The sequence below is a fragment of the Bos javanicus genome, chromosome 11 (genome assembly GCF_032452875.1).
Source record: "Bos javanicus breed banteng chromosome 11, ARS-OSU_banteng_1.0, whole genome shotgun sequence".
NCBI lineage: Eukaryota > Metazoa > Chordata > Mammalia > Artiodactyla > Bovidae > Bos > Bos javanicus.
In genome coordinates this window covers 66,755,546-66,782,763 of record NC_083878.1, presented here as the reverse complement: position 1 = coordinate 66,782,763, position 27,218 = coordinate 66,755,546, and the positions used below count along the sequence as shown (strand labels likewise).

General features: G+C 35.2%; 1 protein-coding gene across 3 annotated transcripts in view; it reads right to left on the bottom strand.

The window, feature by feature from the left end:
* Window positions 1-27,218, bottom strand: part of APLF (aprataxin and PNKP like factor) — a 95,669-nt gene that overhangs the window by 61,344 nt on the left and 7,107 nt on the right. For 2 of the 3 annotated variants that reach the window (XM_061432840.1, XM_061432839.1), the window contains exons 2-5: window positions 18,800-18,871; window positions 7,865-8,037; window positions 1,142-1,286; window positions 686-812 (exon numbers count right to left, since the gene is read on the bottom strand). In XM_061432840.1, the coding sequence (XP_061288824.1) occupies window positions 686-812; window positions 1,142-1,286; window positions 7,865-8,037; window positions 18,800-18,871 (517 nt within the window). The remainder of the gene's footprint in view (window positions 1-685; window positions 813-1,141; window positions 1,287-7,864; window positions 8,038-18,799; window positions 18,872-27,218) is intronic. The other variant, XM_061432841.1, reaches the window with a different exon arrangement.

Below are 27,218 nucleotides of genomic sequence, written 5' to 3'. Positions count from 1 at the left end.
TCTGAGATTATTGATCTTTCTCCCGGCAATCTTGATTCCAGCTTGTGCTTCTTCCAGCCCAGCATTTCTCATGATGTACTCTGCATAGAAGTTAAATAAGCAGGGTGACAATATACAGCCTTGACATACTTCTTTTCCTATTTGGAACCAGTCTTGTTCCATGTCCAGTTCTAACTGTTGCTTCCTGACCTGCATATAGGTTTCTCAAGAGGCAGGTCAGGTGCTCTGGTATTCCCATCTCTTTCAGAATTTTCCACAGTTTATTGTGATCCACACAGTCAAAGGCTCCAACTACAAGGAAGCAAATTCTCCATAAAAACTGAAATGACCTTGTAAGTGGATATCCCATGATGCCCAGGTCAGAGCCCAGCTTGACACTTGGATTTGTCTCGTGAAAATCTCAACAGACAATTAAGTCAAATCTTCCCAGACTTTAAAATTGTGAGTTAATAACGGGTATTATTTTAAGCTGCTAAAAGATTAAAAAATTAAAAAATAATAGTAAGTAGTAGAACGGTGTTTGATAAATGGCACAAAATAATAATTTATGATTTAAATTAAACTTCATGAAGACTCCTTCCTAAAGAAATGTTATGCTAAGTTACACACATATATAACTATAATTTTATCTTCACTTGTTCAAAAACTTTCAAATTCTGTCAAATATTTCTGAAACAAAACCTACCTCCACTGATGACTGAAAGGTTCTGATCACTTGAATTTTCTGTTAACATCCATGCTGGGAGGATTCTTTTCCTCTCGGAAGGATTTGGCTGTTGCTTACTCAAGTCTCTACTTTCACCTATGAAAGACTAAAAGGCATCTACGTATTAAGTGCTAAAAATAATCCTGCATCCTTAATGAAACTTCACAATGTTTTACTTTGAAGAAAGCTACCATTAAAAAAACCCATCTGCAGCTGTGGACTGAATTAGTTAAATTTCTCAAAGGAAGAAATTCAACATTTCTATTAGCTGAAGTGTTGGTCTAGTGTGACCTTCTCTAGAGCTTTACTTAAAAACAGGAAAAGCAGATCAATGCTAGCAATTTTGTCAAGATATGTCTAACATCAGTTGTCTTTTCTCTCCTCAATACAACTTAAGTAACGTGTTATAAGTGGGTGAGATCTTAAATTTCTTACCACGTTATTTGCAGCGGCCTGGGGCTTTGCTGTTTCTGTACTTCTTTCCCGCCGTGGGGCACTGGGTGTTTTATCAGGCAAATCAGCTGAGGAAGATTTTGGTATTTCATTCAATATATCATCTTCATCAAGCATTTGACTATTTCTATAAAATACAATTGAAATTCATTTATTAACCATTTAAACTGAAGACACTTCTATTGCCTACCATGACACTATGTGAGTCTCCCAAGTATATCTAACTAATGAGTCATGCTACTTTTATCAGACTTAGGAAGACAAAAGCAGACTATGGTATACCCAAATAAAATACATAGACTAGAATATGTTCTTCATGTTCTGTCCACTGCATCACCATCACATTAATCTTCCCAAAGGATGGGCCTAGAAACCACAGCTATTTATAAAATGGGCAGTAGCCAACTCTATGAAGGATGAAGAGCTACTTACTTATTTAGTAAATAGGCAAATAAGTCCAGGTTGTCTACAAAAGTTAAGATCACCTCTAAGTTTCCAAAGAGAAAATGCAAACTGTAAGAACATCAGCTAAACTACTTAGGCTCTTGAAGAAAAAACAAAACCCTGAGGTCAAGTTCACACACAGCTGCGACTGGGTCCTGGCCATTACAGCCACTTGTGAAATCTCCCAACTTGTAGTCCAACAAAGGAGCATCCAAGGTCATATGTGGAACATACTAGAAGAACTAACTGCCTCCTACTTGCTGCAAAGTGTGGTGAGATTATCCAAAGTTCTAAATCATTATTCTTTATGTATGCATAGACAGGAATCAACAAACTTACTTTTGACAATGTGAAAATGCAGATGGAAATACTACTCAGAAATAAAAAGGAAAAAAGTACTGATTATACAACATCCTGGGAATTTCAAAGGCAGTTTGCTAAGTGAAAGAAGCCAGACACAGAAGTATGTATCACATGAATCCATTATGTGGCATTCTGAAGGCGTAAAGCTGAAAGGACAGAAATCAGATCGGTAGTCTCCAGAAGCTGGGATGGGGGAAGAGGAATGACCACAAACAGGCAAGAGGGAATTTTGGGGGGAAATTAAAATGTTCTATATCTCATTGTGGTGGTTCTTACGTGACTATATAAATTCGTCAAACTACATCGAACTGTACATTTAAAGGGGGTAAATTTTACTACGTGTAAAATGTTTCTCAGTAAAAGGGAAATTTTAAAAATTAAAGATATAAGATTTTTAAAATTTGTCTAGCTGAGAAGAGAATAATTAGTGGCTTATCTTATTTGTTTTGTGTTATCTCCTAGTAATAACCTCCCTCAAAGGCAGACTTGAATTCATAGCAGGAATCAGCCAAAATAAAAACTTAGACCAAGTTTATGTGTAACACCACAGTTTTTGTTCATTCAATAAATATTTTAAAAATACCTAGGGTATGTTAGATACTACACCAGGTATAGGGGATTTGGAATTGAAAACGTATGATTGTTCTACCCATAAAACTGCACTCCCACAAAATATTCAAATCCATTTTACTTACAACACACAGGTGTGCTTCCAAATTCTAATTTTTTCCCTCAAATTTTCTTAACATTTTATTTGAAAAATATTAAGAAACACTCTAGAGAAATGTTATGGCTTTTCACAACTTACACTGTTAGAAATTGAGCAACATCATCCATTCCATTTCTAGTTTTTCTGTTCTGGCATAAATCCACTAATATACATCCTATAGCCATAGGGAAATTTTTTAGTATTTACCAAGAATAAATATGACAAAAAAAAAAAACCCTAACCCCCTCCCCAAAATTCTATTTAACATTTAGTTCCAAATAGGTCAAAATACAAATGACTTTAGTACACTTTTATTTAAATATAAATATTGCCACTGTAATACGAACATCTTCCTATTTTTAGCCTCAAATATTAATACTTCCTCGAGCAATCAACTATCACAGATTTATAATACAGTGAACTAGAATTTGTTAAAAATTAAAAACTTGGAATTTAAATACAAAACAAAGATAAATGAATTCTCCTTTTCTTTGGCAATAGCTATCAAGACATAATTTACATAATCATGAAATTCATGCTTCTAAAGTATAAAATTTAGTAGTTTTCAGTATATTCACAAAGTTGTACAATCATCACCAATATCTAATTTTGGAATGTATTCATTGTCTGAAAAAGAAATTCCATATGCATTAGCAGTCACTTATTCTCTTCTCCAGCCCTGGCAACTGCCATCTACTTTCCATCTCTAGGCATGTACATTTTCTGACACTTCATATAGATAGAATCATACAACTTTTTGTGTACACAGTTGTTTTCAGTTCTGACACTTCATATAGACAGAATCATACAGCTTTTTGTGTATACAGTTGTTTTCAGTTCTTTTGTGTATATTCCTAGGAGTAGAATTACTGGGTCACAAGTAACTCTACATTTAAAATTCTGAGGAACTGCCAGAATGAGTTCCACAGAGGCAGTAGACTTACAACCCCACTACCAAAATATATGAGTTTCAATCTCTCCACAACCTCACCAGCACTTCTTACTATCTGTCTTACTTATCTTATCCTTAACTTACTATCTTATCCTAATGAATGTGAAATGGGAGCTCATTGTGGCTTTCATTTACATATCATGTTGAGCATCTTTTTTCATGTGCTTATCGGCCAGTTGGGTACCTCCTTTGAAGAAATGTCTACTCAAGTCCAGTATGGATTTTGGAAATTGGGTTCTCTTATTACTGAATTGTAAAAGTTCTTTATATATTCTGGATAGAAGTCCCTTATCAGATACATGACTTGCAAATATTCTCTCTCATTCTGAGGGTAATCTTTTTCCATTCTTGATGACATCCTTAGAAGTACAGAAGTTTTTAATTGTGATGAAGTCCAATTTATCTACTTTCTTGCTTGCTTGTGCTTTTGGTGTTATATCTAAGAAATCACTGCCTGATCCAAGTGTTTTTTCCTAAGGATTTCATAGTTTTAGCTCTTTTAGTTAGGTCTCTGATCTATTTTTATATGGTGTGAGGTAGGAGTATTTTGCATTTGTCTCAGCACCATTTGTTATTCTTTTCTCCATTTAATTGTTTAGGCACTCTCATTGAAAATTAATTGGCCATAGTGTAAAGATTTATTTCTGGACTGTGAATTCTATTCCATTGATCCATATGTCTTTCCTACACAAGTATCACACTGTCTCGATTACTGTAGCTTTGAAGCACGTTTTGAAATTGAGAAGTGCGAATCTTCCAACTCTTTTCTTCTTTTTAAAGACTGCTTGGAAGTCCAGTACTTGCGTGCTGCAACTACTGGAGCCTATTCATCTACAGCCCGTGGTCCACAACAAGAGAAGCCACCGCAGCATGAAGACCATGCACTACAACAAACAGCAGCCTGCACTCACCGGAACGAGAGAAAGCCCACACAGCAACAAAGACCCAGTGCAGCCGAAAATAAATACATAAATAAAAATAAAGACTATTTTGGCAATTAAGTTATTTTTAAAAATATAGTCTGTTATATTTAAATATAAGTTATATATTTTGTCTTTAATACAAAATATATTAAGGTGAATGAGCTAGACCTATAAGTTTAAAATAATTATAAATAAATTATAAACATGCATGTTTTCACACTACAATGGCATTTTCATCAACATTTCATTATTTTGTCCAAAATTAAATAGTTATTAAAAGTACCTATTTAAATGGAAACTATTAAGCACTTTAAAAATTTGAAAGAAAAAATAATTTGGTATAAATGATTTACTGTCCTTTCTTCAACAGTGTTTTAAAGAAAACAATCACTCCGGAGAGCTAATGTTGTACTTGCTTATCAGCAATGAGATTCAGATGAGGAAAGTATTATAGAGTATTTCATTCATCTATTCAAGAGACCAAGGAGGAGAAGGTGGCAATAAAAGATGAGATGGTTGGATGTCATCATCAACTCAATGGACGTGAGTTTAAGCAAACTCTGGGAGACAGGGAAGGACAGAGAGGCCTGGAATGCTGCAGTCCATGGGGTCACAAAGAATCGGACACACCTGAGCAACTGAACAATAACAGCAACAAAATGGCTGCTAAGCACCCACTGCTGGGAAGGCAACAGGAATGCAAAATTAATGCTGGTCCTTCTATATGAAATACATCATAATTTAATTAACTAAAATATGAAACTTTTTTTTACTTTCTCTTACTTTGACTTCTGAAAAAAGTACAGCTTTTGGTACAATAATTTCATAGAAACATATACAGAGTGAAAAATGAACACACTAGAGCTAATGTGTATATACCCCTACGCTCTAAGTCAATTATGAATGGGCTTTATTATACAGACTCTAAATACTACATGAAAAGCATGCTGACATGAGTAAAATGAGAACTTGAAGAAACGACAAGCTTTTGCACTGTTATTTTGTTCTTCAAACCTCTTTCTTAAATTCATAGCTGGTTGGAAGAAAAAATTTATAATGAAATCAGGGTCCTCATAACTTACACAAAGCACATAGGTTTTTTATTCTTATTCAAATTTTAAAATATTTCAACATGTATTATAAAAGTATAGAGAGATTAACTGGAGTGAGGTATCCCAGAGGTCCACATCTCCACACCCAACTGCCTGCAAACTCTACTGCTGGAAACCTCAAGCCAAAGAACTAGGAAGACAGGAACACAATACCGTTCATCAAAAACAAAAAGAAATAAAAGGCAAAAAAAAAAAAAAAAAAAAAAAAAAATATATATATATATATATATGTTACAGATGAAGGCACAAGGTAAAAATCTACAAAACATAACACATAGAGAGGAAATAGGGAACCTATCAGAAAGAATTTAGAGTGATGACAATAACATCATCTGCAAATAAAGACAGTTTTGCTTCTTTCTTTTCAATAGGATGCCCTTTGTTTCTTTCTCTTGATTTACTGGATTGGCTAGGACCTTCAGTAAATAGATATTTCTGTTTTGCCCCCAACAGTAGGCAGAGAACTTTCCAATACCTCACTATTAAGTATATTTTTATAGGATGGAAATTTCCTTCTTTTCCTAGTTTTCTCTAAGGTTTTTAAAAATTAATCATGAACATGTATTAAATTTTGGTCACAACTGCTTTTATCCATCTACTGAAATGACAGTTCTTTAATCTGTTATAGTAAATTTCATTGATTGATTTTTATATGATAAACTCACCTTGCAGTTCTTAAAATTTCACTTGGTCATAGAATATTAAAATCCTTTTTACACATTGCTGGTTTTGACTTGTAAATATTTTCTTATAATAACTTTTGGTCTATATTTACTTCTTTTGTAATGTTCTTATCTGATTTTGCTATTAAGATTATAAAAGCTTCATAAAATGAGTGGTGAAGTGTACTCTCTTCTATTTTGGAGGAAAAAGTATAATAGCAGTATCACTTATTCTTTGTAAGTTAAAAGAATTCACTGGTGAAGTTCCTTGTGGGAAATTCTTAAATTAGGAACTCAATTTCTTTGATGAATATAGGATTCATCAGATTTTCTATTTCTTCCTGTGTCAGTTTTTGTAAATTGTGTTTCTCTAGAAATGTTATGTATTCATTTAGGCCATCAATTTTACTCCCATAGAATTTTAAATAATAATTTCTTCATTATTCTTTCAAGGTCTGCAGGATCAGTAGTGATAGCCCCTGTTCCATTTCTAGTATTGACAATTTGTTTTCAATTTGTTTTCAGCTTTTTTTCCCCTTAGTAAGCCTTACTAAGGTCTTATCAATTTTATTAGTCTTTTCAAGGAACTAACTTTAGGCTTTGTTGATTTTCTTTGTTATTTGTCTATGTTCTATTTCACTGATTTCTAGTCTTATTTTTCTTATTATTTCTTTTTTGGGATTAATTTACTCCTGATTGTCTATCTTCTACAAGTAGAAGCATATAGCATTCACTTTATAGCTTTCTTCTCTCCTAATAAAAGCATTTAATATAAATTTTCCTCAAATGCCTACTGTCATAAATGTTTCTGTTATGCTTTCAGTATTATTTTGTTCAAAATGTTTTCTAATTTCCCTTGAGATTTCTTTTGAACCCATGGGCTACTTAGTACATGCTACTTAATTTCAAAACACTTAAACATCTTCCTAGATATTGTATTTTTATTGATTTTTAATACCAGTGCAATCAAAGAACATACTCTATATAATTCTGTCCATCTACTTCTATAGGTCCAGTTTAAGTATTCTATAATTTAAAAGCTAAACAAAGGCAAATAATCTGCTAATGACTGCCTCAATAAAACTCACTGCATTAATTATAACTTTACATCAGCTATTTATTGTAATACCTCATTTCACCAGTTTCCCTACTTTATATTTTCTATTATTCTTATAAGAAAGAGGAATTACACAAATATAATCTAAACCAGAGGTTAATACCTTAAGAAAATTTTAAAAGTTAAAAAAAGAAAAGATTAAGAAAATATAGTCAGTTTCATATTAATTATCCTGATTATTATTTGATGGAAAAAGCATTCTAAATACAATGTTTGTAAAAGATGCAACATATAGAAGCAACCACTACTGAGGCATAAGTTTCCAAAACCATATGTTTTCTAGAAGCACACTCACACACACACACCCCTACATCACCACTATATTTAAATTCTAGAGTGGTTTCAACTGAAGCTTTTGTGCATGACTGAGGAATTAGATTACAAATATCATTACTTTAATCACACTTCATCAGGCAATCTTACCTTAAAGTACACTCCATTTCCATTTCAGAATGTGTAGACAAGACACAGAAAATGTATTTGTCAACTAATAAAGAAAAGTGATCTCCAGGATTCAACCAGCACCATATATTTGTCTTCAATGGTAAGAGCTGGCTCTTCTCAGAAGACTGATAATAACATGGATTTCTGTGTAGCTAACAAATTTAAAAAACAGAATACAGTGATGTTATAACTCAAAATCAAGATAAAAATACAACTAAATATGAACTGATTCAAAATGTTAGTGTCAAAACAATTTTAAGTATAAATCTACTCTTAAAAGTCTAATAAATTTGGCACTTCAAGACACCATATAATTATAATCTAACCATACAAAAAAACAGTTGTATTATACTTCTGATTTCTCTAGGAATCAAAGAAAAAAGCAAAGTTATTAATTAACTGGTTAAAAGAGGCTGTGCTTGAGAGATGACTAGACACTGGAAAGAGAAACATGATAAATAATTATCAGTACGGAATCAGTATGGAAACTGAGTCCCCCAATTTTTATCCAAAATTCACTAATCCCTTGAAAATTCAATTCTGTTCATTTTCCCCTAGTAATTACTATAATTAAAAAATGAGAATCTATGGGAAGGAAAATTCTGACCAAATTTCTCAAGCAAACAACATACCTTTTTATTAAAAAAAAAAAATCCTCACAGAAGAATCTTATTTTGTTTCAATGAAACTCCCCTCTGAAGATCATCATTCATATTCAAATTGCAAGAAGTAAATATATATCACTGTCAAAACTATTACAATAGCCATTATTTTGAATTATGTTTCCACTAATTACCTCGTGTTAGCAAAGACAACATGAGCTGCCTTCATGACTAAGACCTATTGAAAGGCACCTTAAAAGTTCTAACTAGAATCAAACTGAAAGTAGCCACTTTCAGATAGCCTTCTTGTCATCCATACCATTGGGTCTTTTAAATAAATAAGCTTTAGCATATAACAAAGAAATCCACATTAATGCAGATTTTCAGGTTTATTTTTTAAAGAATTTTATATAGAGCAACTCCCCCCTACCACCCATCTGTCTACTTTATCAGTTTAAATGACATTTTTTTTCTGAAGACATCAACCATCTCTCCAGCATAGTAACATAAATATCACCTTGAGACTGACATATGCTGAACGCTCTCAATTTTTCTATTTATAATTCATTAATGTATCTTGAGACAGAAGTATATTTTCATTAATACATCAAAACCTTTTCTGACCCCAACCATTTAAATTATCTGTAGGTGTTAAGATATGTCTTATTCACCTTGAGTTTGAACAGACTTGAACTGAGTATAAATTCAAAAGGTAAAACCTTCTGTTACTACTGTAAAAAAAATTAATTACAGAAAAATAAAGGAAGCTTGTAATAGGCTTCTTTTTAAATGTATTTTGAAATTTTAAAAATGCATTAGTATTTTTTTTCTTTTTACCCTTCAAAAATCTTCTTTCCATTGGGAAATTCAGTTTAAAATTTTTGTTAAATACAGTTACTTTCTTTTTTAAAAAATCTTAATCATTTATGGAATACAAACTAAGTAAAATATAAGTAAGTTTAGAATATTATTATAAACATGAAGCAAATACTGTTATTAACTTTGGTATATTACTTTGCATTATATTTTTCATTTGTTATTTTTTAAAAATGTCTATTTCTACGGAAAAAGACTAGGGTATTTAAAGGGTAAACATAAGATATTTTGATTTAGTTTCTATATTAAGCCACAGCAAAATATCCACAAACTTTTATTGAACATCTATAACCTTTTTTCATTCCATTCAAATGTCAAACCCCAGATCCTTTTCCTCTCAAGTATACCAGGTCCATTTCTCTTACCATTAGCAGTCATGGCCCTAGTTCAAACTCTGACCCACTGCGTGCATTTCTTACTTGTGCTAACATCACATCAAGTCTCCCAGTCTTCTATCACCTACTGCTTCCCAGGTTATTTTTTACATTTTTCTACATAAGGCCTCTGATGCTTCTCCAATATAAAAAAGCATAGAAATGAAGGATCTTCATAAACCTACAATGGTTTCCAACCCCAACTCCCACATTCACCAAAATCTTCACCTTATACATACAATCTTTGGTCCAATCATTAAGACCTACTCAAAAATGCTCTATTGTTTACTACAGCCTCAGTAACGTCTTGTCCCAACCACCTTTCTGCTTGAACTATTGGAACCAGTTTCTATCAGTCAAAGATTACCTACAATCATCTGACAAATCATCACTAGACTCTAAGGTCCCTGGGCGAAGATAATTATCTACCACAGTTCTTACAGTCTATGATTAAAATGACTACAGGAGTCTCTAGTAGCAGGAAGAATCAATGGTATTTCAACTGTCAGTCATTACATGAATAATCTCAGGAATGGTTCCAAATAGTTTACTATAAGAAGTGAGGCTGGAAATCCAAAATACTTACTAAAAATGCTACCTGTTGAGTCACTTAAATAGATTCACCCTAAAATGTGTTAATTCCATTTTCTACAAGATACCATATTGTATGATCTTAAGAAATTATAATCTATACAATTAGGTAAACTAAATTTTAAACAGAATCCACTTTCATCCTCTAAAAAGCTCCTGGTAGCCAACAGCTCAGCACATGAGCTTACTAGCTTTCAAAATCCCACGAAAATTACAAGAAGCTCTATATAGTCAGCAAACACAAGACCGGGAGCTGACTGTGGCTCAGATCATGAACTCCTTATTGACAAATTCAGACTGAAATCGAAGAAAGTAGGGAAAACCACTAGACCATTCAGGTATGACCTAAATCAAATTCCTTATGATTATGCAGTGGAAGTGAGAAATAGATTTAAGGGACTAGATCTGATAGAGTGCCTGATGAACTATGGACGGCGGTTCGTGACAGAGACAGAGATCAAGATCATCCCCATGGAAAAGAAATGCAAAAAAGCAAAATGGCTGTCTCGGGAGGCCTTACAAATAACTGTGAAGAAAAAAGAAGTGAAAAACAAAGGAGAAAAGGAAAGATATAAGCATCTGAATGCAGAGTTCCAAAGAATAGCAAGGAGAGATAAGAAAGCTTTCCTCGGTGATCAGTGCAAAGAAATCAACAGAATGGGAGAGACCAGAGATCTCTTCAAGAAAATTAGAGATACCAAGGGAACACTTCATGCAAAGATGGGCTCAATAAAGGACAGAAATGGTAGGGACCCAACAGAAGCAGGAAGATATTAAGAAGAGGTGGCAAGAATACACAGAAGAACTGTACAAAAAGATCTTCATGACCCAGATAATCACGATGGTGTGATCACTCACTTAGAGCCAGACATCTTGGTATGTGAAGTCAAGTGGGCCTTAGAAAGCATCACTATGAACAAAGCTAGTGGAGGTGATGGAATTCCAGTTGAACTATTTCAAATCCTCAAAGATGATGCTGTGAAAGTGCTGCACTCAATATGCCAGCAAATTTGGAAAACTCCGCAGTGGCCACAGGACTGCAAAAGGTCAGTTTTTATTCCAATCCCAAAGAAAAGCAATGCCAAAGAATGCTCAAACTACTGCACAATTGCACTCATCTCACACGCTAGTAAAGTAATGCTCAAAATTCTCCAAGCCAGGCTTCAGCAATACGTGAACCGTGAACTTCCTGATCTTCAAGCTGGTTTCAGAAAAGGCAAAGGAACCAGAAATCAAATTGCCAACATCCACTGGATCATCAAAAACGCAAGAGAGTTCCAGAAAAACATCTACTGCTGCTTTATTGACTATGCCAAAGCCTTTGACTGTGTGGATCACAATAAACTGTGGAAAATTCTGAAAGAGATAGGAATACCAGACCACCTGACCTGCCTCTTGAGAAACCTATATGCAGGTCAGGAAGCAACAGTTAGAACTGGACATGGAATAACAGACTGGTTCCAAATAGGAAAAGGAGTACGTCAAGGCTGTATATTGTCACCCTGCTTATTTAACTTCTATGCAGAGTACATCATGAGAAACGCTGGGCTGGAAGAAGCACAAGCTGGAATCAAGATTGCCAGGAGAAATATCAATAATCTCAGATATGCCGATGACACCACCATTATGGCAGAAAGTGAAGAGGAACTAAAAAGCCTCTTGATGAAAGTGAGAGAGGAGAGTGAAAAAGTTGGCTTAAAGCTCAACATTCAGAAAACGAAGATCATGGCATTTGGTCCCATCACTTCATGGCAAATAGATGGGGAAACAGTGGAAACAGTGTCAGACCTTATTTTTTTGGGCTCCAGAATCACTGCATATGGTGATTGCAGCCATGAAATTAGAAGATGCTTACTCCTTGGAAGGAAAGTTATGACCAACCTAGATAGCATATTCAAAAGTAGAGACATTACTTTGCCAACAAAAGTCCATCTAGTCAAGGCTATGGTTTTTCCAGTGGTCGTGTATGGATGTGAAAGTTGGACTGTGAAGAAAGCTGAGTGCTAAAAAACTGATGCTTTTGAACTGTGGTGTTGGAGAAGACTCTTGAGAGTCCCTTGCACTGCAAGGAGATCCAACCAGGCCATTCTAAAGGAGATCAGCCCTGGGATTTCTTTGGAAGGAATGATGCTAAAGCTGAAACTCCAATACTTTGGCCACCTCATGTGAAGAGTTGACTCATTGGAAAAGACTCTGATGCTGGGAGGGATTGGGGGCAGGAAGAGAAGGGGACGACAGAGGATGAGATGGCTGGATGGCATCACCGACTCGATGGACGTGAGTCTGAGTGAACTCCGGGAGTTGGTGATGGACAGGGAGGCCTGGCGTGCTGCAGTTCATGGGGTCGCAAAGAGTCAGACACGACTGAGTGACTGAACTGAACTGAACGTTAGCTGTAACTTCATATGACTTCATCTGATCAAATACCATAATATACTTTTAAATTAACCACAGAATCATAGAATTTGGGTAGAGGAATCAGAAAGTATTTAGCTAAATTGAGAAAGAAAATGATTACATTTTACAAGCTAAACCATCCAAACAGTACATTTAATCCAGGCCTGTGGTTAGTGTGGGGGGTAAGGGGTAGGGGAGTAGAGGGGTAGGTAGGGTGGGGAGCAGACCTACTACAGAATTGGGAGTATTAAAGTAAAAGCTACCAGGAAAATAAGCACTGCTACCTATAAGCTCAATTCTAAATAAAAAAGAAAACTCTGAAAGCTGCAAGGAATATAATTTGTCTAGTTCCAGCAACTGAATTTCATGAGGATCTAGCCTTAAGTCCTTCCCAGATGTATCTGCAAGGGAAAACATTTCTATTTCCTGTCTGTGTTGAAAAAGATAAAAAAGCAGTAAAATAAAATTTGGAGGAAAGGATAGAATTAGAAATTAAAAATAGAGGATATATAAATTTGGTGTATGTGTGTCAGTCGCTCAGTCGTGTCTGACTCTTTGCAACCCCATGACTGTAGCCCACCAGGCTCCTCTGTCCATGGAATTCTCCAGGCCAAGAATACTGGAGTGGGTTGCCATTTCCTTCTCCAAGGCATCTTCCTGACCCAGGGATTGAACCCAGGTCTCCTGCATTGCAGGGAGATGCTTTACTGTCTGAGCTACTAGCTGCTGCTGCTGCTAAGTGACTTCAGTCGTGTTTGACTCTGTGCAACCCTACAGACGGCAGTCCACCAGGCTCCTCCATCCCTGGGACTCTCCAGGCAAGAATACTAGAGTGGGTTGCCATTTCCTTCTCCAATGCATGAAAGTGAAAAGTGAATGTGAAGTCGCACAGTCATGTCCGGCTCTTAGCGACCTCATGGACTGTAGCCTACCAGGCTCCTCCGTCCATGGGATTTTCCAGGCAAGCGTACTGGAGTGGATTGCCATTCCCTTCTCCTTTGTGCTACTAGGGAAAGCCCTTAGATTTGGTAGGTAATTATTTCACTGGGCTTCTCTTGTGACTCAGCTTGTAAAGAATCCACCTGCAATGAGGGAGACCTGGATTTGATCCCTGGGTTGGGAAGATATCCCTGGAGAAAGGAACAGCTACCCACTCCAGTATTCTGGCCTGGAGAATTCCATGGGGTTGCAAAGAGTTGGACACAACTGAGCAACTTACACTTTATTTCACTGGGTCAGAGTCATTTTACAAACTATAATAATATAAAATTTTACAAACAAGATGGCATAAGAACAGAGATGCAGTGTCATTTATGCAATATTATATTCCTAAAAAGAGCTGTGAATGTTTGATATTTTCTAAGTTATAATTTAAACTTAACCTTTCATTATGTTATCAGCCACCCCTAATTTCTCTCTCAATGTGGCACTCTGGTATACGGGTTAGAGCTTTTGAGTGCTTTTGCACGTTGCTGGGCTTAGAAATGTTCCCTGTTATTCCTCAGCCTTTTAAGTGAAGCCTCCCCTTTCTTGATATGTCATGGTCACCAGTGAGGAATGCTGGGTAGCGGTAAAGGGCAACAGTCAAAACAAGAATATACAGAGTTGCTGCCTGAACTCTAACTGAGGTTTCCTTCTCATAGGTTAAGATAAGATGATGTTCTTATTCATGAGCATTTGAAAGATTCAGATGAATCTATAAACAATATTAAATAATGATACAGCCCTAAGTTTACAAAAGTAAGATGTTAAATACAAAAGCATAAAATTCTAAGAGAAGAAAAGGTTAAATATTTAAGAAAGGAAAGTGATTATATTTCTTTAAAAAGACATAAAAAACCCAAAGTCAAACAAAAGTCAACTTGAGTATTTTTCCTCAGCTGAAAGCACTTAATACGCAGGTGGTGAAATGCTAAGCATTTAGCAAATCCACCCACAAAGAAAGTGGGCCAAGCTGTGTGGTCCATCATCACCTTCTTCTTTCCCTAAAAGTGTCCACGCCAGGAGATCCCCACTAAGCACAAGAGTGACATCGCAAGAGGTCTGATGTTTGATCCTATAATTTACATCTAAATAAATATTACTCATTCAGTCAGCTAAAATAAAAAAACTATGTCAAACTATGTACACTCCAACTAAAAAGCCATGTATACAAGAAATCCAAAAGATAGTTTTTTATAAGTAATAAAGTAGACAAAAATCTAGTGATATTAATAAAAATGGAGAATATATATGGAATATTTGGAATGAAAACAATGACATAAGTACTCATAAAATGAAACTTTTAAAAATTAATAGAACACTATAAATACTTTAATATCAATATATTTATAAATACGGCAGAAATTGACAACTATCTTAAATATACACTAAACTGACTTTTTAAAAAAAGCATGTATGTTATGTGCATGTGTGGCCTGTTTAAAAAGTGTTTAATAACAAAAAAAGACTGAATTAGACTTATATTTTAAAAATATAATCAATAACTAAAAATCTTTCCAATTCTTCCCCAAACCTTAAAGATTCTTTTTAATACTCAAACTCTTGAGACCAAAAAAAGATTGAAGGCTCTGATTCCTTCAATGAGGCTAGCAGAAAAGGGCAAGGAAAATACTGGCAAACCCAAACCCACAGTAAATAACAGATGCAAGCTACCTGTATGAGAGGTATACATGAGGTATGTGCCTTTTCACAGATCCATGTGACTACAAGTATGAACTTAAATGAATATGCTGTGTTCTTCAAAGTGATACAAAGGATGCATTATCCCTGAAAGAACAGAACTAAAATACAAATCAATTTCCTATAGCTTGCTCTTGGAGTTATCATTAAATATTAAAGAAAGATTAATGTGTCACAAAAAAAAGAGCTCTTCAATATTGTGTGATTGTTTTTTTAATTTAGAAAGTTGTTTGTTTTTTAAACTAAATGAGTTGTGGAAAAGCTACTGTAGTATCTTACAGCTATTTTACAAGTACACTCATAATTTCATGGGACGAAAACAATCACAACTCAGAAATTTCACTGTGCAATAGAAAAAATACAATCACTTAAAGCTATATATTTTGAGAACCAATATGAAATGGCAAAAAATAAATATCTTTTGCAATTTAAAGTTATAGAATTACTCCTTCAGTCATCCAAGAACCAAGAAGTAAGTTTTTATTAAAATGAAATAAAAGCACCGATAGCTATGAATTCACCCGGAGGATATAACTAACCACTGGTGATACAGTCATTTATAGAGAACATTGTCATTTTGCCTTCATAATGCATTTTCTCCCTGCTGATACCAGACTGTAGATTAAATGACACACAAAAAAGCTAACATCATCTCCTCATGAGTTAATATTATCTCCTCATGCACTATTTCCTAGAACTACTAAGTGTTACAGCCTTTTCTAAAGGGAAATATTAGAAGAGGAAAAAAGAGACAGATTCATCTAATCTAAAAGTCTAAATTAGCTCTTGCCCTAATTGCATTCATGTATCACTGGCAAAGCTACTGTTTTATTTAATTTGAAGGAAAGCAAAAAAATATTTAATTACTTAAACATAACATTACAATATTTAATTACATAAAGATAACTGTGAAATATATAACTTATGGAAGGGATCATAAAAAAATATTTGCTATATTTACTTACGCAATGTTACAAAGATTTTAAACTAAAACTTCTCTCAATATTTTATTATATGCATATATAATCTGCTTTAGTAGATCAAATAATTTGTAATTGACTAGGAACAGAGAATAAGTGATATTTAGCATTATGATAAAGACTAGAAGTTATCTGTCCATCTCGCACTCATTACTACTGACCTTAAATTTCATTACCAAAGTCTGCATTAGAATTCCTCTAAATTTCTCTACATCACCCCTTGAAGGTACAGCAACAGTAAGAGGCCGATTAAATACATAAATCTATTTCCAGGGGATAGTTATTTTATTGACACTATATTAATATAAATAAGAAACCAAGCATTACATAAAGCAAAGAAACTAGACATATATCACTAAATCCAAGAGTCAGTTTTCCTTCAACTAATATAATGTGAATTTAATAATTGTGGGAATAAAGCACAAACCCAATTAAATATTTTTCTAAAAGAGGAATCAAATTCTAGTACTAAAACTGCAGATTTCCTTAAAAAACTTTTCTTATGTCTTCCAATGTTTGGTAGTCTGGCATTACAGAAATAACTGCTGTAGTATTCATAACTTTGTTCATGTTATAAATATTCCGTAATAATTTTTCAGAGAGGTAACTAATGTGAGATAGTATGTATAGACCCACCACCCAGTTTAAGAAGAATATTACCATTCCTTTGACGCTCCCTGTCTTTCCCTATTCACTCTCTTCTCAGTTCCCTCAGACATAGCTACCCTGACTATTGTACGTTCTGGTCTCTATTCACCACCTATGTCTGACCACAGAATATATTGTTAATTTTGCAGGAGCCATACTATATATATATTCTTCCAATGCATGCTTTCATCATTCAATACTTTGTTCCAGATTTTAATCTATATTTTCTCAGCTTTCACAATATCTTCACTGTTGTACTGTATTTCATTAAATGAATATATCACAATATATTTATTGATTTTACTGTTGGTGGAAATTTCTGTCACTTCTGGTGTTTTGCTATCATACAATTTTGCTCTTCAGGCTCTTGTATATATCCTGTGTATGTGTGACATCTGGCTTGGAGGGAATACGAGCCTTTAACTTTTAGAAATAACACCAAGCTATTTTTCAAAGTGGCTGCACCATTTGAGCTCCCACCCACAGTTCATCACTACTGCACTTGTTCTACCTCCTCACCAACACTTGAAGTTGTCAGTCTTTGCATTTTGGCCAATCTCTTTTGTGTACAATGGTATCTCATTGTGGTTTCATTTATTTCCCCAGCTAATAAGAAGACTGTATGCCTGCTTTTCATGTTACTAACCATCAGATTTTCATTTCTGTAAGGTGAAACTCAAGTCATCAGCCCATTTTTCTACTGGATTATCTTTTTCTTATTGATTCAAAGCATTTGCTATAAATTTTGGATATCATTCCTTTGTCAATTTTATGTGTTTTAAATATCTTCTCCCTGTGGCATTTTTCATTTTCATTATATTTTGATCAGCAAAAGTTCTTAATTTTCATGTAATTGGCTTTTTCTTTCCAATCTTTCTTTTACAGTTTCTGCTTTTTATATCTTATTTAAAAATATTTCCCTACTCTAAGGTCATAAAGGTTTTTTCTTATATTTTCTAATAGTTTTATAATTTTGACTTTCACATTTAATCTAGCTGGAATTGATTTTTATGTATGGTTTGAGGTACGAGGTCTAATTTTGTATCTACCACAATTTGGTGCTCAAAAAACAACTGTTTACTTATATAAGCACAATCTAACTAAAGACCAAGTAAGGTGAAGAATGTTTTCTAAAAGGTGTCTTCTTTGATTAAGCATTGATTAAACTCCCATACAGATATCTGACCCACTTTATAACGGATCATGTTTAACTCAAAGAAGAAATTTTCCATTAATAAAATCACTTTTATGTATTTTACATTATCAATACTCTTTTAAATAGTCATAGAAGTTCAGAATATATCTGAATACTTTTCATCCAAGTATGGACAACTCCAACTAAACATCTTTTTTAAGCCAATTTGGAAAATATTCTAGGTCTAGAAATCCATTAAAACAAGCCTAAAACACTTAAGTGACTTTGGTTGCTGCCCCATCCCCCAAAAACTAACCATTACACCGTAGGTGCTTTCTTATAGAATCTTCTTTGTAATATCCACTCATGAACAAAATCGTAATGCATACATGAACTGGTAGTCACCTTTCATTAAAATTCTAACTACTTAAATGTAGCACTGCCCCATGGGAAAAAAAGGAGCTTAAATAGTTTAGATCTTTATCTCCCAGTTATCTTCTGGCAATAAGGGAAACACACTCTAACATTAATTCCCTATTTTCATAACTTTAAGAATAAGCCGCTCCAATCAGGAGCTGGAAAAAGGTGAGAGAGAAAAAGTTAAAATAAATCATTAATGACATATTTACCGGTTTGATTCGAAGCTTACCACCCACCACTTCAAGAATGGCATGTCTTCTGGACACTCTCTTATCTGTTATCTACAGGGGGGGAAAAAATTAACATTTCAAACACAGCCACCTTCCTTAAAACAACAACAACAACAAAAAACCCCACAGCAATGTTTCTGAAATTAGTAGACTAGATATGAAATCTATTACTCATTTGATGACTGTACATTGAAACGACTGTCCTTGCTGAATACGTATCGAAAACAACTCAGAGATTAAGGACCTCCCCAGAGTCACAGAAAAATAAATAGTGAAGCAGAGACTCAAGCTTGGAACTTAATAGATCCCAAAACCTTTCACGATCATTTCAAGACATATCTTTAGCAGGGATTATCAATAAAATTCATAAGATGAGAAAAAAACTCTATATAATATGTATCAGGAAACATTTCACATACAGAAAATATACCATGTGTTATAATGAAAAAAGGTCTTAACAAGCAGCAGTCTGGTAAATGTAAAAGGTGTGCACTTTTACATTTGGTGTGTACTTCTGCACACCAAAGTTTAAAACTTGCTTGCACTTTAAGTGTTGAAATTGCCAAGCAAGGCTTCCCTACATGGCTATTAACTCAACAGTTAAGAAGATTATCTTCATGATTTGTAGTTTTATGTAATGAAAATGTTTCAATCATCAACTTTACTTAATAGCATAATTATTTGGCCTATCTCTTCATTACCTTAGTATTTATCACTTCATCTCTAACCTTATCCACATCAGGACCAAAATTATCAGTAAAAACAGACTGCAGCAAGGCCTAAATTCAATTAAATCCACTCAGTCCAGTTCAATCCCATTAGTTCTGCAAAAACTTGCAAAGATATGAAATTTTCAGGAATCACTACTCATTTTTTTAACCAAAGAGCAATTCCACACTTATGGCTGTTCAGTTCAGTTGCATCCAACTCTTTGAGACCTCATGGACGGCAGCATGTCAGGCTTCCCTGTCCATCACCAACTCCCCGAGAATATTCAAGGTCTTGGCCATTAAGTTGGTGATGCCATCCAACCATCTCATCTTGTCATCTCCTTCTCCTCCTGCCTTCAATCTTTCCCAGCATCAGGGTCTTCAAATGAGTCAGTTCTTCGCATCACATGGCCAAAGTACTGGAGTTTCAGCTTCAGCATCAGTCCTTGCAATGAATATTCAGGACTAATTTCCTTTAGAATGGACTGGTTAGATCTCCTTGCAGTCCAAGGGACTTTCAAGAGTCCTCTAACACAACAGTTCAAAAGTATCAATTCTTCAGCACTCAGCTTTATAGTCCAATACTCACATCCATACATGACTACTGGAAAAACCATAGCCTTAACTAGATGGGCCTTTGTTGGCAAAGTAATGGCTCTGCTTTTTAATATGCTATCTAGGTTGGTCATAACTTTTCTTCCAAGGAGCAAGTGGCTGTGGTCACCATCTGCAGTGATTTTGGAGCCCCAAAAAATAAAGTCACTGTTTCCATTGTTTTCCCATCTATTTGCCATGAAGTGATGGGACCAGATGCCATTCAGATTTCCTGAATGTTGAGTTTTAAGCCAACTTTTTCACTCTCCTCTTTCACTTTCTAGAGGCTCTTTAGTTCTTCTTCACTTTTTGCCATAAGGGTGGTGTCATCTGCGTATCTGAGGTTATTGATATTTCTCCTGGCAATCTTGACTCCAGCTTGTGCTTCATTCAGCCCAGCATTTCTCATGATGTACTCTGCATGTAGGTTAAATAAGCAGGGTGACAATATACAGTCTTGGGGTATTCCTTTCCTAATCTAAAACCAGTCTGTTGTTCCATGTCCAGTTCTAACTGTTGCTTCCTGACCTGCATACAGATTTCTCATGAGGCAGGTCAGGTGGTTTGGTATTCCCATCTCTTTCAGAATTTTCCACAGTTTATTGTGATCCACACAGTCAAAGGCTTTGACACAGTCAATAAAGCAGCAGTAGACGTTTTTCTGGAACTCTTTTGCTTTTTCGATGATCCAACAGATGTTGGCAATTTGATTTTTGGTTCCTCTGCCTTTTCTAAATCCAGCTTGAATATCTGGAAGTTCATGGTTCACATATTGTTGAAGCCTGGCTTGGAGAATTTTGAGCATTACTTTACTAGCGTATGAGATGAGTGCGATTGTGTGGTCGTTTGAGCATTCTTTGGCATTGCCTTTCTTTGGGATTGGAATGAAAACTGACCTTTTCCAGTCCTGTGGCCACTGCGGAGTTTTCCAAATTTGCTGGCATATTGAGTGCAACACTTTCACAGCATCATCTTTTAGGATTTGAACTAGTTCTGCTGGAATTCCATCATCTCCACTAGCTTTGTTCATAGTGATGCTTCCTAAGGCCAACTTGACTTATGGCTGTGACTATACAAAAATAGTAACATCCAGCATCACAGTGAAATAAATTCCATATATGTGACTTTTCCACAAAGCTACAGTTAACTTTTAGGACATTTTCTAAAATAAAGTATCTTACAGGTGTGTGTGTGTTCACTCAGTTCTGTCTGACTCTTTGCAATCCCATGAACTGTATAGCCTACCAGGTTCCTCTGCCCATAGGATTATCCCAGCAAGAATACTGGAGTGGGTTGCCATTTCCTCCTCCAGGGGATCTTCTGGACCCAGGGATCAAACTGGCATCTCCTACAGCTGCTGCATTGGCAGGAGGGTTTTTTACCACTGAGCCACCTGGGAAGCCTATTTAAAATACACCCATTATTAGCTACAAAGGCTATTTCTGAAAATTAAATATAAACTGTTAGCCAATCAGAAAAGAGAGGATAGAAATTTGGAGGCTCTTATATTCTTCCCATAATGCGTCTTAGTGGGCCCAAAACAGCAGTCATCTGATAAGCCACTTCACCATTCACACAGATTTTATGATTTGCATAGAACTTTCACTTAAATGTTGAGCTACACCATAATGCTGTCATAAATGTTATTCACATTTTACATATTGGAAATTCAAAGTCCAGAGAATTTTAGTTGCTTGTGTAGGTCACTCTTCACACAGTTAGTAAGTATTCCAATTCCATAATTAACAAAAATAAATACGTGAGAAAAAGTCATGTATTATTACTCTACACCTACATGTAATCATTCAGAAATAGTTTCAAGAACTGCAAATTATTCTGAGGCGAGGAGTAAGAAGTTTCTATATATAACTTGGGGAGTAATATCTTATTGTTAACTTCAATTATACAAATTGATTGTCTAACCAACAGAGTAACAAACTGTCAAATATAAAACCATGATATATAATTATAGTTCATGTAATAGTCCAACTTGGGTTTCTTTCATTTTCAAGCCATGTTTTTGCAGAAAGCAATGATATAAAGGTTTAATGACCTCTAGTGGACACATGTTTCAACAGTGTGATTTCACTGCAAGCTGTGTATTTCTATAGTACCCACAAAAGTGCTTTAAAGAGTCTCTGAAATTAACATCATTCAGGCATTCAGCTACAACTGTCCCTTTTATGCCACACCTCTAAATAATGAGTAAGTTACAAAACAATCAGTTCAGTCGCTCAGTCGTGTCCGACTCTTTGTGACGCCATGGACTGCAGCATGCCAGGCCTCCCTGTCCATCACCAACTCCCGGAGTTTACTCAAACTCATGTCCATTGAGCTGGTAATACAAAACAGTAATTTATGCTTTTTCAATAGAGAGCTTAAAGGTTTAACAAATGATGTTTAAAGCTTATTTTAATTTCAGGATGGGGGTGGTAAGGGGTTTAAAGGAGTAAGGTCATAAACTGATTCTAAAGATCTGATGACCTGCTTTATGTAACAGCAATCACTGCTTTTTGTGCAGAGTAAGTATCCACACATTTTTATTAACATACAAACTGTAATGGCAATTATTTATCAAGACCACAGCATTGTTCTATATTTATCACATGTATTTTTTTTCATCACAAAACCTGTGGAAGATACTACCATCTTTATTTTACAGGTGAGAAATGGAACGGCAGAGAGGTTACAGAGCCAATAAGCAGAGGACAGGGGCCAGGATTTGTGATTTAAAGACACCTTCGCTCTTAGTGCTGTACTGCTTCCCTCATTATCGTTACGTAAAACATCATTTTTAGATGATTTAACATCAGCTTAACTGTCTAAACTAGAACATATTAAAAATCTAGAAATAAGACAAATGGCTATTTATTAAGCAAGTAGACATTCTGGGAAAACTCAAGCCCTAAATAAAGTTTCAAGATGCCTTCAGACTTTCATATGGTCCTGTTTATTCTAAGAGCACACCCAAGTCTAAAGAGTCATGTGAATTTCCAGTTGTCTATTCACAGTAGACAATAAAGTGCATAGAGTTTAGTAGGCAGTGCATTGACAATGGTGTTGGTCTGCAAGTGGAAAGAGGTTAAAGAAAATCCAAGAAATGTAAGGACTCAAAGTAGTACACTGGTTAGAGGCTACTGAGAGTAGGTTGAAAGACGTAACATCCTTCAAAAGGTACTAAAGGCTCACTATGGAGAACACTATGGAAGATCCTTTAAAAAATAAAAATAGAGCTACCCTCAGACTCTGCAATCCCACTCCTCGGAATATATCCAGAGAAAAACATGATCGGAAAGGATACATGCACCCCAGTGTTCACTGCAGCACTATTTACAATAGCCAGGACCTGGAAGCAACTTAAATGTCCATTAACAGGAGAATGGATAAAGAAAATGTGGTACATATATACAATGGAATATTAGTCAGCCATTAAAAAGAGTGGAAAATTGCCATTTGCAGCAACATGGATAGATAGTGTTATACTGAGTGAAGTAAGTCAGAGAAGGAGAAATATCGTATGACATCCCTAATATGTGGAATCTAAAAAGAAATGATACAACTGAACTCACAAAACAGAAAAAGACTCACAAACTTAGAGGATGAACTTACAGTTGCTAGAGGGAAGGATCGGGGAAGGAACAGTTAGGGAGTTTGGGATGGACATGTACACACTGCTATATTTCAGGTGGATATCAACAAGGACCTACTGTTTAGCATATGGAAGTCTGATCAATGGTATGTGGCAGCCTGAATGAGAGTTTGGGGGAAAATGTATACATGTATACCTATGGCCATCCCTCCCTGTTCACGTGAAATTATTACAACACTGTTAGTCAGCTATACCTCAATACAAAATAAAAAGGTTTTCTTTAAAAAAAAAAAAAAAAGATACTTACAGCTTCTCTGTTGCTAACTCACTAATTTGCAACAGAGAAAGAGAAAGTAAATGTGGCAAAATGTTAACAACTAATCTAAGATTATGTAGCCTTAATCTAAGTTAAGGCTACATAGGTACTTTTGTACCAGCCTTTCAACTTTTCAACAGGCCTGAAATCTTTCAAACTAAAAAGTTGAGAGGAAAATAGTTAATATTTTTGAGGTGTTGATACATTTTTGTTTGGTACTAAAAGGATTATCATTGGGTTATTGAAAAAGCAGTAAACATGATAAAAGCAGTGTGACATGATAATTGAAGTATGATTTAATTTACAGCTATGCCACTGAAATTAATAAGCTTCTATTAGTTATATCTACTTTTTCTCTTAACTTTCTTTGATTTAGACTAAGCACCACAAACTGGTAGCCAACACAGGAAATCACTCAGTATCTTTTTTAAATTTGTGCTCTGAAGAGTACACGTACCCTCCATCTCCTCAGAGTCCCTAGCACTCCCTATAATCTTCCACTTAGCCCACTCCACTCTTCTGCATATCTGGCTCTGCAGGCATTTCAATTTGTAACTTATGATTTAAACTACACCCAAACTTTTTAGATGCTAATTCTTGACACGTATCATGTATACCAGTTGCTACTAGTTGCTTAATCAGTATCCATTCACTTCTTCTTTTACACTAATTTTACTTAAATTTTGTTTAGGGTAACATGATATCCAGTTAAAAACATCCAAAAGCCGAGAATTCCTCATCACTGTAGATGGCTCAGATACTTAGTTCGAGCCAAGCACAAACAAAAGACTGTGTATGAACCATGTTTTCTAGTTTCTATACCTGATGCTTTGGTATCTAAGACTGCTGACTAGAGAAAGACTACTTCTAAAGAGACAGTAAAAGACTTACCTGCAAGTGCAACCTTCATATGCAAATGAACCCATTCAAAGCCATACCCCAATCTTGGCTTTACCTGATTTTTACACTGTCCTAACCACCCTGGCTAGCATCAGACAACGAGAGGTGGCCCTCATAGCCCAGAGTCCCATATAATTATTTAAATTAGATGATACTCTGTTTCCCTGCCTTGCCCATTCATTTCCAAGAAAACCACAAGAAAGGCTTTCCTGCAGTTCCCCTAGCTCTGCCTTCTGCCCTCCACCAATCCTGTGTGGTCCTGTGTGGCGCAGTGTGCCCTTATTTCTCTCTGGAATTTTAATTCTCTCTTCAACAACTATCATCTCCTGGTCCCTGGGCCTCACCATACCTAACGAAACAACAAAACTACATTTCAAAACAGAGTAGAGCTTCTAGGAAGACTCACGTGTTCCTGGTAAAAAGGAACAGGCTCAAACAGCCTACACCTTTTCCCGTCTGCCTTTCTCCTTTTCTTCCTGCTCACATGCAAACACCTCGAAGTACAGCAGCTGTCTTATGAGTACAGACAGGAAGCCATACGCAAAGCACGACCAAGAAGGAGCAGAGAACAGGGGTTCCTTGACCAGCTGCACTAGCCCTGGACCGACTGCCCCTGAGATTCTGTTACAGAAGAAAAATGAATTTGATTACACTGCTGTTTGTCACATCTGTTACTTGTAGCCAAAGTAATTATGATTAACACACACTACTCTAACAACTGTTATATTGATACTGGACACTGACAGTAAATTTCTTTATACTCAGCCGGTCAGAGAAGGAATATTAGAAAACAAAAAAGTTAACTAAACTGAGCATTCAAGTACAGGTATATTTTATTATTAAAAGAACTGCAGAGCACACAGCAGAAGCTTAGAAAAGAAATTCTGAAGAATACAATAGAAGAATACACTGAAATCACTCCTATCCTTTGTTAAACCACTTCTATCCTTTGTTAGCAACAGCCAAAATGATGGTAATTTTTCTTCAGATACTATAAAAAAAACCCTTTTGCTTAAATTCTTCATGCTGTGTCTTGAATGGGGACAAAGCTCTCTGTTTTTGTTATCACATTTGTATTTTACAGTGTGGATCCCGTATCTTTGATTTTTTGGTTTTGAATTGTGTATTTCATGTATTATGATGAAGTTTTCTCCATTTATAAGACATGGTGTTTGTGGAGGGAAAAAAGACATGAAAGCTTAAAAGAACCATTTGTGATTTCTTTGCCAAATATTTATTTTTGGCATTTACTGAAGTCAAACAAAATGAAGAGCTCCTTATGCTACCAACAGAAACGTTTAAGTGTTTTGAAACAAGGTCTCTGAACTATTTGTTTTTTCCCAAAATTCTAAAAATAAAAAACAAACCTGAATAAAGCAAAAGTAGAAGTAGAAAAGCTACTGGACCTTTCATTTTATTTTGTCCATATATAATATTTACTGACATGCTACAGTCCATGGGGTCACAAAGAGTCGGACACAACTGAATAACAACAGTATTGACTGAAAAATCAACAGCATTTAACTTTTCTGACAATGTTTCCTAGAGAAATTTCTGAATATCATAGACAGGAATAATATATCTCATGAAGTCAATGTTACCATTTAGCCTGGTTCCTATTAATGAAGAACAGAGAAGGGGCAAAATTAGTTTTTTTCAGAACAAACTACATAGCAAACCAAGGACTGAGATAATAAAAATTTTCTTGTACAATGCTTTATAATTTCCAGTACTTTCACATAAGATTATCTGGTTTGTTCTATCAACAACAGACAAATTCAAACTATCATGGTAGAAAAATACAGGAAATCATCTGCTATGAGATTTGAGCCTGTATTATGAGAAAATACATAAACCTAAAGAAGCATGGGATCTAGTTAGGCATAATTGGCATAAAATTCTTTCCCCAAATTTAAATTGTGTAGCAAGTAAGTAAAATGTAAAATTAAGAGCCAAACTGAAGACAGACTGGTTACTATAAACCAGTCGACACACCATAAACTCTTCTTATCTAGAGTGCTTCCCAGTATCAGGTCCAACACACACTCCAGAGCTCACACATCCACACCAAGCCTGCCATATATTAGATGATAAATGGACCTTATTTCTCAACAGAGCAAAAGCTAGTTGATAGAAGATGTTTAATATCATTGTACTTGCTGCATCAGAGTCCAACTTCTGAAACTAAGAAAGGACAAGTCTGAGAAAATGGACTTGATTTTAGTCAGAGGCAGACTCCAGTTTATGAATGATCTCTCTTTAAAAAGGTTATTACTATATTGCACGTGG